This window comes from Labeo rohita, unplaced genomic scaffold, assembly GCF_022985175.1.
Source record: "Labeo rohita strain BAU-BD-2019 unplaced genomic scaffold, IGBB_LRoh.1.0 scaffold_1978, whole genome shotgun sequence".
NCBI classification, from domain to species: Eukaryota; Metazoa; Chordata; class Actinopteri; order Cypriniformes; family Cyprinidae; genus Labeo; species Labeo rohita.
This window is the reverse complement of record NW_026128196.1, coordinates 1-11,838: the sequence shown is the minus strand read 5'-3', so window position 1 is coordinate 11,838 and position 11,838 is coordinate 1. Positions and strand designations below refer to the sequence as shown.

Genomic DNA, 11,838 nt, shown 5'->3' with positions numbered 1-11,838 from the left:
GAATTTAACAAGTGTTTCTTTTAGTTCAGAGGTTATCTGAGAAAACAGAGACCTATTATCCAATCGAGAATTACAACCATAAATATTACAAATAACAAAGTTAGCATTATCCTGTTTAAGCAATAAAATAATACATCTCCCTTCGTCAGATGACCTTACCCGAAGTATTTGCCCTTTAAATTTGCGCAAGAGAATTGAAACTCCAGCAGAGTGGATAGAGCCGTGACTACAATAAATAGTAGTACCCCGCTGATTTTTTCCAAAACTTTACATCCATTTCACGAGTGTGTTTCCTGAAGGATTATATCAGACTCACTGCTCTTACAGAATGTCTCGGTTACAACTGTAACCCTCGTTCCCTGAAAGAGGGAACAGAAACGTTACGCCAATACTGACGTATTTGTGGTCCTACTTGGAAGCCCAATCACCTCCAAGTTTAAGAAGGAAAAAAACAATGAAATTAGCGAGTGGAATTTGTATGCTAAGCCACTCCCCCGTACATACGGGTATATAAGATGGCGGCGTGCATCCACTCATTCAGGTTTTATGCTGAGGAGCCGAGTGTAACGGGGAGTGAGAGGCGAGAGGCGAGCGGATCCATACGCGAGCTTTTATTAAAGGGGCGAGACAAAGACATGGTCGTACAGGCAGGGTGAAAGCAGGAGCAGACAGGAATATCACAGGCAATCGTAGAGAATAATCCAATATAACAATACAACAACAATCCGTGACTAGCATGGGGAAAGACCGGGGCTTTTATGGTGCTGCTGATTGGTCACATGTGCTGACGCAATCACCGTGATGCATGACGGGAGATGTAGTCCGGGGTGTGGTACAAGAGTCAGAGTGTGATGATGGGGTGAGAGTGACATCTGGTGGTGAGCGGACAGCGGGACACCGACCAGATTCGTGACATAGCCCCCCCCCCCCCCAAGGAGCAGCTTCCAGACACTCGAAGGAAACAACAGTACAGGGGAGCGGTGGGGCGGGAAGAGACAGGGCTGCTATGGCGTTATTTTTTAGTCAAAAGTTATGAGCGTCTAAGACATGCTCACGAGCACATTATGTTATTTCACACGCGCAAAAATGAACCTTCAGCTGGCATGATAAAAGTACTCGCGCACAAATTCAACAACCGAGAGGTGTACAGGCAGCTGCGCGCGAGCGCCTGGCATACTCTCATAGGTTAACTCTGCTTGTACAGTGGAATCCTGCTCGCGCGCAGCGGGCTTCTGCTCGCGGAGTGCTGTTTTGCTCGCGCAGTGGATTTCTCCTCGCTCAGCTGATTTCTGCTCCCTCGAGTCTAGATGACTTTTGACAATTTGGGGGCGGAAACCAAGGAGGGCACTGACTCTCTTATGATTGGTCACTTTCATCGTAATCACACCCACAGGGACATCCTTGTACCTTGATTGACAGCTCTCATTACAGGAAGCACGGAGTTGGGTTAAGTTACCACCGAAGAAGAAGGACATTGTTTTCACATGTAAAAGGGCTATTCTTATTGACGCTGATTTAATGCGTTTGATTTTGCAGGCTAACCTTGTCCCTTATTGTATTTTTGTGTGGATCCAGCTCATCTTGCCGTTTATAGATGTAAGAGAAAATGGCAGACGCAAAAGAGGAGGTGAACTATTTTCTAAAATGTTTATTACGTTAAAGTAGTTCATTTGTGGTGGTATTTGTTTCAGTTACATTTCTTTATTTCTCCCCATTCCTCTAGGACGATTTGCGCAATATGGCCCTCAATTTGGTGGCCAGGCTGAGAGCTACACTGAATAATCCAACACCAAACAGTATGTATCATGAGTAACTATCTTTACTAGGTTGCGTTGCCATCTCTAGACAACATGTGTGGTTTGATTACATTATGTTGCTTTCCCTGTATACATATAACAATATATAAATACTGTTTGTGGAACAACTTATTGCATTCGTCATACAGCAGCTCACCTATTCATTTAGCCTATAACACAACAGAAGTTACATGATGTCAGTGAATTAATTATGTTGAATGAACAATGAAGTTCAGGGACAGTGCAATGCACAGTCAAGCTCAGCCAGGGTATCCAGGCAGGACACATCCCAGGAACCACAAGAGCACAATGCGGTGCGTGGACCTGCACAGGCACCTTCAGGGACTGCAGTTCAAAAGAATATGGCTAGGTTTGGATGTTGTTCAAAGGATGCATCTCAGCTATTTCAACAACAGCCCTCTTCAGTTCCTCACACAGTTGTTTGACTGCTGATTCAAATTAATTTGAATTTAATCTACTCCTCTTTCTACAGGTGTTTCCCTGGACTATTTAAAGATAAGCAGAAATGTAGGCCTCCTTCGCGATTGTCTAAAAAAAGGTCAGGCACCAAAACAACGCCAATCCAATTCTTTCTTCTGGACAGCCCAACAGAGAGAACCCCCAAACCATCTGATGAGCTAATGCTTTTACAGGCTGGGTTAGGAAGAAGGACTGTAAATGTTCCAGAGGATGCTTGCCATAATGAGGTATGTGGTATGACACTTAATGAAGTAAGAACTGAAATTTGCACAAAATATTATTAACCTATACTAAAACAGCATATCCAGTGAAAACAGTAGCCCCAATCCTAGCCACCAAAACCATATCATTTATTTTTGGAATGCTGCCAATAACTCTAATGAACAGATTTGTCTTGAGCTCATTGATTTGATAAATATTTGCTAATCTTACTCACACACTTTAAATTCATAGATTACACACATTCTTTCTGAGACGTATCTGAAGATGTCAGAACTGGAGGGTGCCTGGATGCTGCACAAAGCCATGGGTAAAAAGCAAGAGATTGAAGTTGACTTTTTTGTCCAAGCAAAGGAAATTTATTGAATCTTTTTGTTTGTTATAAAGTTGTCATGTTTGAAAAGTATGATCCTTCCAACAAGGGGCAGAAAATAAATATTTGTTTAATATTTGAACTTAAACAGGAGGATCAGGTCAACGGAAACTCAACTTGTTGACACCTGAAGAGGAAGGATACACAGGGGCCAGCCTTGTGAAGAGCTGGGGAGGCAAGGGCTGTCTCTACATTATGCCCATCCAGAACACACTGGACATTTCTCCCCTACCCTTCACAGCTCTGGAGTTCCAGGCCATGCTGAAAGCCCGGTGTGTGTCATGCCAGGAGTATGTGCCTCTGCAGCTCCTCGGTCTCCATGTCAAGACATGTATCCAGTCTAAAGTCAAGGTTGAGGTATGGCTTGCTGATTTGAAACTATTACATTGATGTTCTTTTTCCTTATTTGATATACAGGTTGGTATTGTGTCATTTCTTAAATTTCACAGCAACTATTGGATGGTGGGACCATGTTAGCAGTGTCCCTGTCAGCTTAACCAAAAATTGCTTCTGGCACTGTTGTTTATAGCTATTGTTTTTTTGTAAGTCATCAAGTCTTGATATTTAATTTTATAGACCCACTGTGATAATGACATTATCAACTTGGATGGCGACATTATCAACTTGGATGACGAAGTGGTAAGCTATCAATACAAATGAAGAGATCATACATAGCATTTCATATTATTGAGCCATACATTTATGATTTTATTTCAAATATATCTGATGTGAATGACCCAGAAATGTTTTACAGGCATCTGGTGATGTGCAGCCATCACATTTGGAGAGTAAGGTGAGCATATTGCTTCTGTTTCTTCTTAAGATTTAGGTTTTAAGAATTAACCAGTGAAATGTTTTACATGATCTGTTCTCATCAAAGAGCGTGTTTACATCTGACCTCTGAAAGAGTACATCTGCATTTTTAATGGATATTTAACACTGTTATTTTTTATTTTCATAGGTTGCTTGTCCATTGTGCAGTCAACTATTTACAAAAGATGACATCTGTGTGCATGCAAGTGTCTGCGGGGAGAGGTAAAAGCTTTTCTAAGTTTCTTCTTAGTATCTTACAAAGTTTGATGCATTTTGTATCCACTTGCTTAAAATGCTTAATCCCACTGTAGAGTCCCCTCATCGTCCCCCCTTTTATTAAAGAATTTTGGACAGATGATGGATTAAGGTTACCTGTTTATGGAATTTTTTGTTATTGTTGATCTTTACAGCAACACAAATGAGGGAGATGCAGATATTAGTGAGGACACCGATGAGCACTTCGGCAGGTATGCTGTAGAATAATTTTTAATGGGATTGGATAATGATGCTTGCCTTGGTCTGTAGCACTGAATTCTCAACAATATTGTTTTGATATTGTTGTGTAGCGTATCAGACATCCTGATGTCACTTGAAAGTAAAGTTGACACATCCCGGTCATTCAACATCAATGTGACAAGAGAGGACCTGTTTCAAAGGGGGCTGAAACAGTGGGCCAGGCAAAAACAGGCCTCCCCAAAGAATCTACTCAGGGTCTCCTTCATTGGAGAAAATGGAATTGACCAAGGCGCTCTTCGTAAAGAGTTCCTTACCGGTATGTGTGCCCCACCAAGGTCAACACACATGATGAAAAGCACATTTAAGAGATTATCATTGTGAATAATATCCAATACATATCTAATACATTTGACAAAAGCAGCTCTTTGTTCTTTACAGAAATGGTGTGTGGAATTGAAGCACGTTTTTTTGAAGGAGATGGGGAAAGGGGCAAAAACCCTAAATACAGTATCTGTGACTACCAGGACAACAGTTTCAAGTATGTGCCACAGTCTGTCATATAAAATATATGACTTTGTATTGTTTAATTAGGTAGTAAAAGTCCACTGCCATTTTGTTCAAAATAGCTTTTGTCTTTGTCACAAAAGGACTTGTGGGGAGATTTTTGCCACAAGTTTGGTGCAGGGGGGTCCTGCACCAAACTTCCTTACAAGATGGTGCTACCATTTCTTGTGCCATGGGGAGATGGACAAGGATGTTGGTGTACTCGAAGTCACTGATCAGGATATTAAAAATCTGATGACAGAGGTATTTAAACAGTGTAATGCATACATTTTTCCAAGTCAGGCATATAAAGTTATCAGACAATGTTTGTCTCTTTTTGCAAATATCAAGGTTGTGTCTCTACTTTCAGGTGGAAAATGCAGAAGGTGGAGAAAGGCTGATAGACTTATCAGATGCGATTGTGGCATGTGGCTACACTGGGCCAATAAATGTTGACCAAAAAAAGGCCATCACAGAGTAAGTTAACATAAACATAACACATAAATATTTGTCACAAAATGCTTTAGTGTTAACAATTTAACTCTGAATCAGTACAGTATTATTTTCAGTTACACTTTATTTTAAGGTGTCCTTGTTACAGTGTAATTATATATTTAAGTACAGAGTAATATTAAGTAACTACATGTACTTACTATAGGAACAGGGTAGGATTAGGATTTGGTTGAGGGTTAGTCGCATACAATTATGCATCATTTACTGTTATTACTACGGTAAGTACATGTAACATATGTAACAAGGACACCGTAAAATAAAGTGTTACTTTATTTTCTTACTGTTTATTAGTGCCATCGCTTTGCATGCACTGGTGAGGCTGATCCCGATCTTGAACCAGCTGCGTGAGGGATTGAGGCTCTACGGATTAGATGAGGTGTTAGCACAGCACACCCAGATGTGCCAGCAGCTCTTTGTCCCCGGCCACTTACAGGAAGTCAGTAACGTTGTGAATGAACAATTATTTTATTAGAACAGCCACTGTTAGAGACACTGATGACTTGCTCTTATGGTATGTTTTGGTGCTGGGATGCTGGTTTTAGCTGGTTTATGCTGGTCCTATTTAAGCTGCCTTCAAATGTGTGTTCAAAGAGCTAAACGCTACAGGCCAAAACATAAAATGAAACTTTAATTTAAATCTGCAATCCTTACTGTTTTACTGTGTTTAAGCATTTGATTTGCTTCCTTATTTTAGGTGAATGTAGACTTCCTTCTGCTTGCGCTATCTCCTGATTTCAGTGAGGAAGGGTCTGTGAGACGGCAGCGAGAGATGCAGATCATCAATTTTCTGCAGGATTTCTTGCAAAAGTTGGAAGACAGAGGTAGCACACTGCTTAGCACCTTTTTCTATAATCCTTGTCCATCACTCTTACCATACTATCATACACTTGTTTTCCACCGGTTTCATTTTATTCTATTTTTATTAGTTACTCTCTCTTTAGGTTTATATTCGTATGTGTATTCTGTCAAACCCCCGCCATGTATATTACGAATGCATTTGTACTAACAGAAATGTTGGAAATTACTTATTTGTATTTGTCTCTGAGAAGAAACAGACAGCCAAGAAGAGGGCAGCCCTGAAGGTCAAAGTCACGTGGCAGCTGTGCATGGAACAAATGGTTGGGGGAAGCGCCTGTCAGTCCGGAGCTTCCTTCAGTGGGTCACAGGTCAGGCACATGTTCCACTGATCGAATCCAAGAGAGAGGCATTCAAGATAACTGTTAATTTTGATCATGACTGCGACACCCGCTATGGGGCACATAGCCTTTGTTACCCCATTGTCAATGCTTGTGCTGTTGCCATTACATTTCCTACACGCCACTTAGCCACCTCCCAAGAATTTGAAAACAACCTAACCGAGGCAATCTGTGGTGGTTACGAGTTCAGCAGACACTAAAGTAGCATTTTAAGGTCCTTGTTACTTGTTTTAGTTACTTGGTAACTTTGTTACCCTTTTTGTGCTTTGTTTCTATTTTCTACTGTGTACAAACAAGTGTACAACAAAGTTGTTCTATTGTTAAAAAGAATAAATCTAGAGATTTAACTGTGGTTGTTATTACCCTTTTTGTGCTTTGTTTCTATTTTCTACTGTGTACAAACAAGTGTACAACAAAGTTGTTCTATTGTTAAAAAGAATAAATCTAGAGATTTAACTGTGGTTGTTGTATATTTTATTTACATCACTTTCTGATCACAAAAACAAACATTAAACACCTGACAAAGCCTGAAGCACATATTCATGACATAGGAGGTAAAGGTCTGTAGTGTCAGTGTCTCCATTTTCTTCAATCAGCACCTGAAGCTCTACTAGCTGCTGTTCATTCAGTGGACACTCAAATTCAGGGACTACTATCACACCATCCACATCTTCTCCATAGTCAGCTGCAGCATCCCAGTCAATGTCCGGCTCTTCAATATCCTGACATTTGAACAAGACAGAAAAATACTGCTATTATTAGTCATCCCATGTTTACAGCATCTAATGTAATCTGTTCATCCCAATTGTTTGGCCTTTCAACATTAGCTGAAGATAAACATTTAGGGTTTGTATAACTATGCAACAAATTGATTTGATCAGGTGCTTAAATATTCGTATTGGTGTTAAACAGTACAAGTGTACCTAATGAAGAGGTTACTGAGTGCATATGAACTGTATTACCAACATTTGCATCAATTGTGATTGTTTCACCAGCTGAAGATGTGTTACACTGCTTAGAGCCTGGTGGGCCATTTCAAGGTTACATTAACAGCTTACTTTGGATATAAAATTTACTGTAGCAACTTAGTTGTTTTAAAAGGAAAAAAAAAGAACCTCAAGATTCTCTGGCTGGTCAATCGGTCGAAGCATCATTCCTGAGTGCCAAATCTGCTCAGGAGTTTTATTCCCTTCTGTTCTCAGTGGGTGGTTGTTCCAACCTTCCACAAAAGCCTCCAGGTCTGCCTTCAGTTTAGGAAGGAATGTCAGGTGGACTGTCAAAAGATCTTCTATAAAGGGACAGGGTAGGAGTATGTTACTTTTCACAGGTGAGCTTTGAAAACATAACATTAATCATTGAATTGCCTTTCGTAAATACATCTCATTGATTTATGTTTTTTTCCATTAATGTTTATTAAAGTGCTCCAGACATCTGTTAACCAATCCAATTGTGTTGAAATTGACCAATTATAAGGACGCCTGCGCCTTCCTTGTTTTCTATCTCAAGTCATGATTATTATTATACCAGGCAAGTTTTTAAGAACAGTTACTTATTTACAATAACGGCCTGGCAGGGGACAAAGACCTCCTGTATGGAATGGGTACTAGGATTAAATAAAATCAACAACAGAAGATGAAGGACAACAACAAACCTTACAAACCATGCACAAATCAAATAATAATAGAACACAGACACAGGAAACATTTAACTGACCAAGACGTACAACAATCTACAGAAAGTAGATGACAAATAGCACAATATGATGAGACAAACCCTTACCTCTGGAGGACACATCAAGAAGGTGATCCATCTCTAGGCTGTGGAGTGCGTTGTAATATTTTGATATCACACATGTTCTGACATCCCGCCACAAACGTTCAATCCTACGGATTTAGAAATTATTATTTTAACAATCAAGGACATGATAAAATGTTAGTATGTTGTGATTTTACACACAATAGACCTCTTTATTAGCTTGGTAAAAGCATCCAAAATACAAAAAAGAAAAACCTTTGATTATGGACGCTTTTTCCTGACATGAAGCTTCCTCGATCAGTTCCACGGACAGTGAACATATATCGGGCTATTTCAACATTCTCCACTCCCTGATCACCTCTCACCCTGAAGTGCACACACAGATGACCAGTGTGTTAAAATCTGTCAGTGATGTACAATACACAGAAATAAAGTGCTACATTGTGTCAGAATAAACGTGTTCAGCGTGGAGGGGTAAGGCTATGACTGGGAGAGTATAAGGAAGTAGAGTGTTGTGAGGAAACATTTAAAATTATAATCCTTGAGAACCCTGAGTTTACAGTAAATTATTTCTTAAAATATAACATCCATCATGTTTGTGTCTGTACCTTGAAGCCTGTAAAAACTTACCTTGAGGGTATTCCATGCCTCTCAGTAGCTTTTTTGAAGGCAGTGAATGCGGTTGATGCACGATTGTTTGTTGCAGCATTCAAGCACATCACCTGTGTTATGAGACATTTTCATAAATGTACTATTTGTCAATATCTTACATGTACAATTGGATTACACTCTGGTCCCTTCATGCCTCAGGGAATCTGATATTTTAACACACCTTAATGACTCTTACTACCATGCGGCACCCTATATAATAACTTTTTCTCCCACGTCAACAGGGTAGTATTTCAGCCATCTGAATGCAACATGTAATTATTTGGTGTACATCATAGCAAATTTGCTTACACAGAAGGCCAACACATGAAAAGACCCAATGAAATCAAATCTTACCTTCCTGGAGTAGCCGTCCACTGCACCAAAAAGTACAATGTTGTACCTGATAGGAACAAAATAAAGACCTACATTACCAGTTTCAACCTGGATTTTTATTGTATAAATGTCATGGCAACATACTTATGCTTTGAGATCCATCAGTGTCTGCATCATTATATTTAACAAAATAAATAAATAATGAATAATCTGTACTGTACAGTACTGACCTGATAAGTTTGTGGTTAGTGTCGACATGCCACAGTGAAAGGGGCCCCCTGACAGAGTAAGTTCTTCGCACAATGCAGCCCAGTCCAGTCAGTCTAGAAAGAATCCCAAGCGAGTCCACTCGATGCATTGATGCAGTAACTCTCCTCCACTGGACGTGGATTCCCATGGACTTTAGCCTCCCTTTGACCATCCGATAGCCTGCTGTGGGCATTTCATTTTTGATGCGTTGGACTGCATTATCAAGCTCCTGGTCAGTAGCATTGCTGTAGTTCTGTCTGGCAGAGAGACCAAACTCCCTCATCCGTCTGTTGACTGTACTGGCTGAAACGCACATTAACTTTGCGATGCAGTCCACAGATAGATTTATCTCCAAAAGCTCAACAAGTCTCTCTTTCTCTAAATTGTACCTGGGACGCCCCATCTCTCCAGCTACAGTTTCAACAGTACTGCTGGTAACTTCAGCATTTTCAATGTGGTCCATGACCAGATGGAGGAAATCTCTTAAGGCCTGTACAATATCTGGGGGGACATTTACATGCCTTGACAGTGCTTCCCAGAGGTACAGCTCCTGCCGACATGCAAACTGTAAGAAGTCCAAGTCAAGAGGCGTTCTTGAAAGCGCTGACTCTAATTTAATGATCAGCCTGGAAGTAATCTCACGTCTGACTATGTCCTGTTGAAGTGGAAAACAACATGAAATTAACACTGTACAATATCTGGGGGGACATTTACATGCCTTGACAGTGCTTCCCATAGGTACAGGCTCCTGCCGACATGCAAACTGTAAGAAGTCCAAGTCAAGAGGTGTTCTTGAAAGCGCTGTATGTTATAGTAACATACAGTACCAGTCAAAAGTTTGGAAACATTACTATTTTTAATGTTTTTGAAAGAAGTCTCTTATGCTCATCAAGCCTGCAGTTAAAAAAACAAATACAAAAAAAAAAAAACAGTAATATTATGAAATATTATTACAATTTAAAATAATGGTTCTCTTTTTTAATAAATTTTTAAAATGTAATTTATTTTTGTGATGCAAAGCTGAATTTTCATCAGCAAGTACTCCAGTCTTTGGTGTCTTATGATCCTTCAGAAATCATTCTAATATGCTGATTTGATACTCAGTTATTATCAATGATGGAAACAGTTGTGCTGTTTAATATATTTTTTTGGAATACTTTTTTCAGGATTCATTGATGAGTAAAACATTAACAGCATTTATTCATAAAAACAGCATTTATTCAAAATAAAAACATTTCTAACAATATACATCGTTACCATCACCTTTTATCAATTTAACGCATCCTTGTTGAATTAAAGTACTAATTTCTTAAAAAAAAAATAGTTATTGTTCCCAAACTTTTGAACGGTAGTGTATATTGTTACAAAAGATTTCTATTCTAAATAAATACAGTTCTTTTTAACTTTTTATTCATCAAATAATCCTGAAAAAAGTATCTCAGGTTATAAAAAAAATATTAAGCAGCACAACTGTTTCCAACATTGATCATAAATCAGATGAGCATAAGAGACTTCTTTCAAAAACATTAAAAATAGTAATGTTTTCAAACTAAAACGCTAGTTTGCTGAGAGACACCTAACGTTAGCCCCTGCTGAGTTTGCTAGCCGAAAACTTGCTAGTTAAGGTTGATTAGCTTATGTCAGCTACTTACATGTTCCAAACAAATTTCAGATTAAATTGCTACATTGTCAAACACACAGCCCCCATCATATATCAATATCACTTACGCCTACATCTTCAGGTGTCGCCGCCATTCCGTCCACTGTGCAGTGTTAACTGAATGACTGAACTCCGTCAGATACTTTGACTCCGTGCTTCCTGTAATGAGAGCTGTCAATCAAGGTACAAGGATGTCCCTGTGGGTGTGATTATGATGAAAGTGACCAATCATAAGAGAGTCAGTGCCCTCTTTGGTTTCCGCCCCCAAATTGTCAAAAGTCATCTAGACTCGAGGGAGCAGAAATCAGCTGAGCGAGGAGAAATCCACTGCGCGAGCAAAACAGCACTCCGCGAGCAGAAGCCCGCTGCGCGCGAGCAGGATTCCACTGTACAAGCAGAGTTAACCTATGAGAGTATGCCAGGCGCTCGCGCGCAGCTGCCTGTACACCTCTCGGTTGTTGAATTTGTGCGCGAGTACTTTTATCATGCCAGCTGAAGGTTCATTTTTGCGCGTGTGAAATAACATAATGTGCTCGTGAGCATGTCTTAGACGCTCATAACTTTTGACTAAAAAATAACGCCATACAGGGCGAGGGCTGGAGGGCCAGGTCCATGTGGGGGGCCCGGTGATTGAGGCAGGACCGACAGAGCAGATACCCTCCAGGGCGGGACCGAAGGCGGAGCAAGAGTCCTCCAGGACGGAGCCGGAGGCAGAGCAGGAGCCCTCCAGGGCGGGGCCGGAGGCGGAGCAGGAGGCGCAAGAGCCCTCCAGGGCGGAGCAGGAGGCGCAAGAGCCCTCCA

General features: G+C 40.3%; 2 protein-coding genes across 4 annotated transcripts; one reads left to right on the top strand and one right to left on the bottom strand.

The window, feature by feature from the left end:
- Positions 1 to 1,160: 1,160 nt before the first annotated feature.
- LOC127159192 (uncharacterized) lies at positions 1,161 to 6,850 on the top strand. 3 transcript variants are annotated; one of them, XM_051102091.1, is made up of 18 exons: positions 1,161 to 1,486; positions 1,576 to 1,627; positions 1,724 to 1,796; positions 2,028 to 2,166; positions 2,290 to 2,503; positions 2,730 to 2,805; positions 2,960 to 3,225; positions 3,445 to 3,507; positions 3,623 to 3,661; positions 3,830 to 3,903; positions 4,092 to 4,148; positions 4,248 to 4,453; positions 4,576 to 4,675; positions 4,785 to 4,944; positions 5,051 to 5,157; positions 5,485 to 5,629; positions 5,888 to 6,014; positions 6,243 to 6,850. In XM_051102091.1, the coding sequence occupies exons 2-18, from the start codon at positions 1,607 to 1,609 to the stop codon at positions 6,587 to 6,589; spliced, it is 2,214 nt and encodes a 737-aa protein (XP_050958048.1). In that variant the 5' UTR covers positions 1,161 to 1,486; positions 1,576 to 1,606; the 3' UTR covers positions 6,590 to 6,850. The 3 variants fall into 3 exon arrangements, with proteins under 3 accessions (XP_050958048.1, XP_050958046.1, XP_050958049.1); XM_051102089.1 differs by having other exon boundaries at positions 1,161 to 1,627; XM_051102092.1 differs by lacking the exon at positions 2,028 to 2,166 and having other exon boundaries at positions 1,162 to 1,627.
- Positions 6,851 to 6,853: 3 nt separating this feature from the next.
- LOC127159193 (uncharacterized) lies at positions 6,854 to 11,607 on the bottom strand. The gene is made up of 8 exons (XM_051102093.1): positions 11,106 to 11,607; positions 9,359 to 10,032; positions 9,150 to 9,195; positions 8,775 to 8,866; positions 8,400 to 8,510; positions 8,169 to 8,272; positions 7,505 to 7,677; positions 6,854 to 7,111 (listed from the first exon to the last, which is right to left on the bottom strand). The coding sequence occupies exons 1-8, from the start codon at positions 11,130 to 11,132 to the stop codon at positions 6,899 to 6,901; spliced, it is 1,440 nt and encodes a 479-aa protein (XP_050958050.1). The 5' UTR covers positions 11,133 to 11,607; the 3' UTR covers positions 6,854 to 6,898.
- Positions 11,608 to 11,838: the final 231 nt, after the last annotated feature.

Bases quoted from the DNA above. Each gene is read 5' to 3' on its own strand.
- LOC127159193 (XM_051102093.1), bottom strand. From the start codon at position 11,132: ATGGCGGCGACACCTGAAGATGTAGGC. The intron at 9,196-9,358 runs GTCAGTACTGTA...TGTTCCTATCAG, and splicing joins ACTAACCACAAACTTATCAG to GTACAACATTGTACTTTTTG. The intron at 8,511-8,774 runs GTAAGTTTTTAC...TGTGCACTTCAG, and splicing joins AGGCATGGAATACCCTCAAG to GGTGAGAGGTGATCAGGGAG.
- LOC127159192 (XM_051102091.1), top strand. From the start codon at position 1,607: ATGGCAGACGCAAAAGAGGAG. The intron at 3,226-3,444 runs GTATGGCTTGCT...TTAATTTTATAG, and splicing joins AGTCTAAAGTCAAGGTTGAG to ACCCACTGTGATAATGACAT. The intron at 4,945-5,050 runs GTATTTAAACAG...CTCTACTTTCAG, and splicing joins TTAAAAATCTGATGACAGAG to GTGGAAAATGCAGAAGGTGG.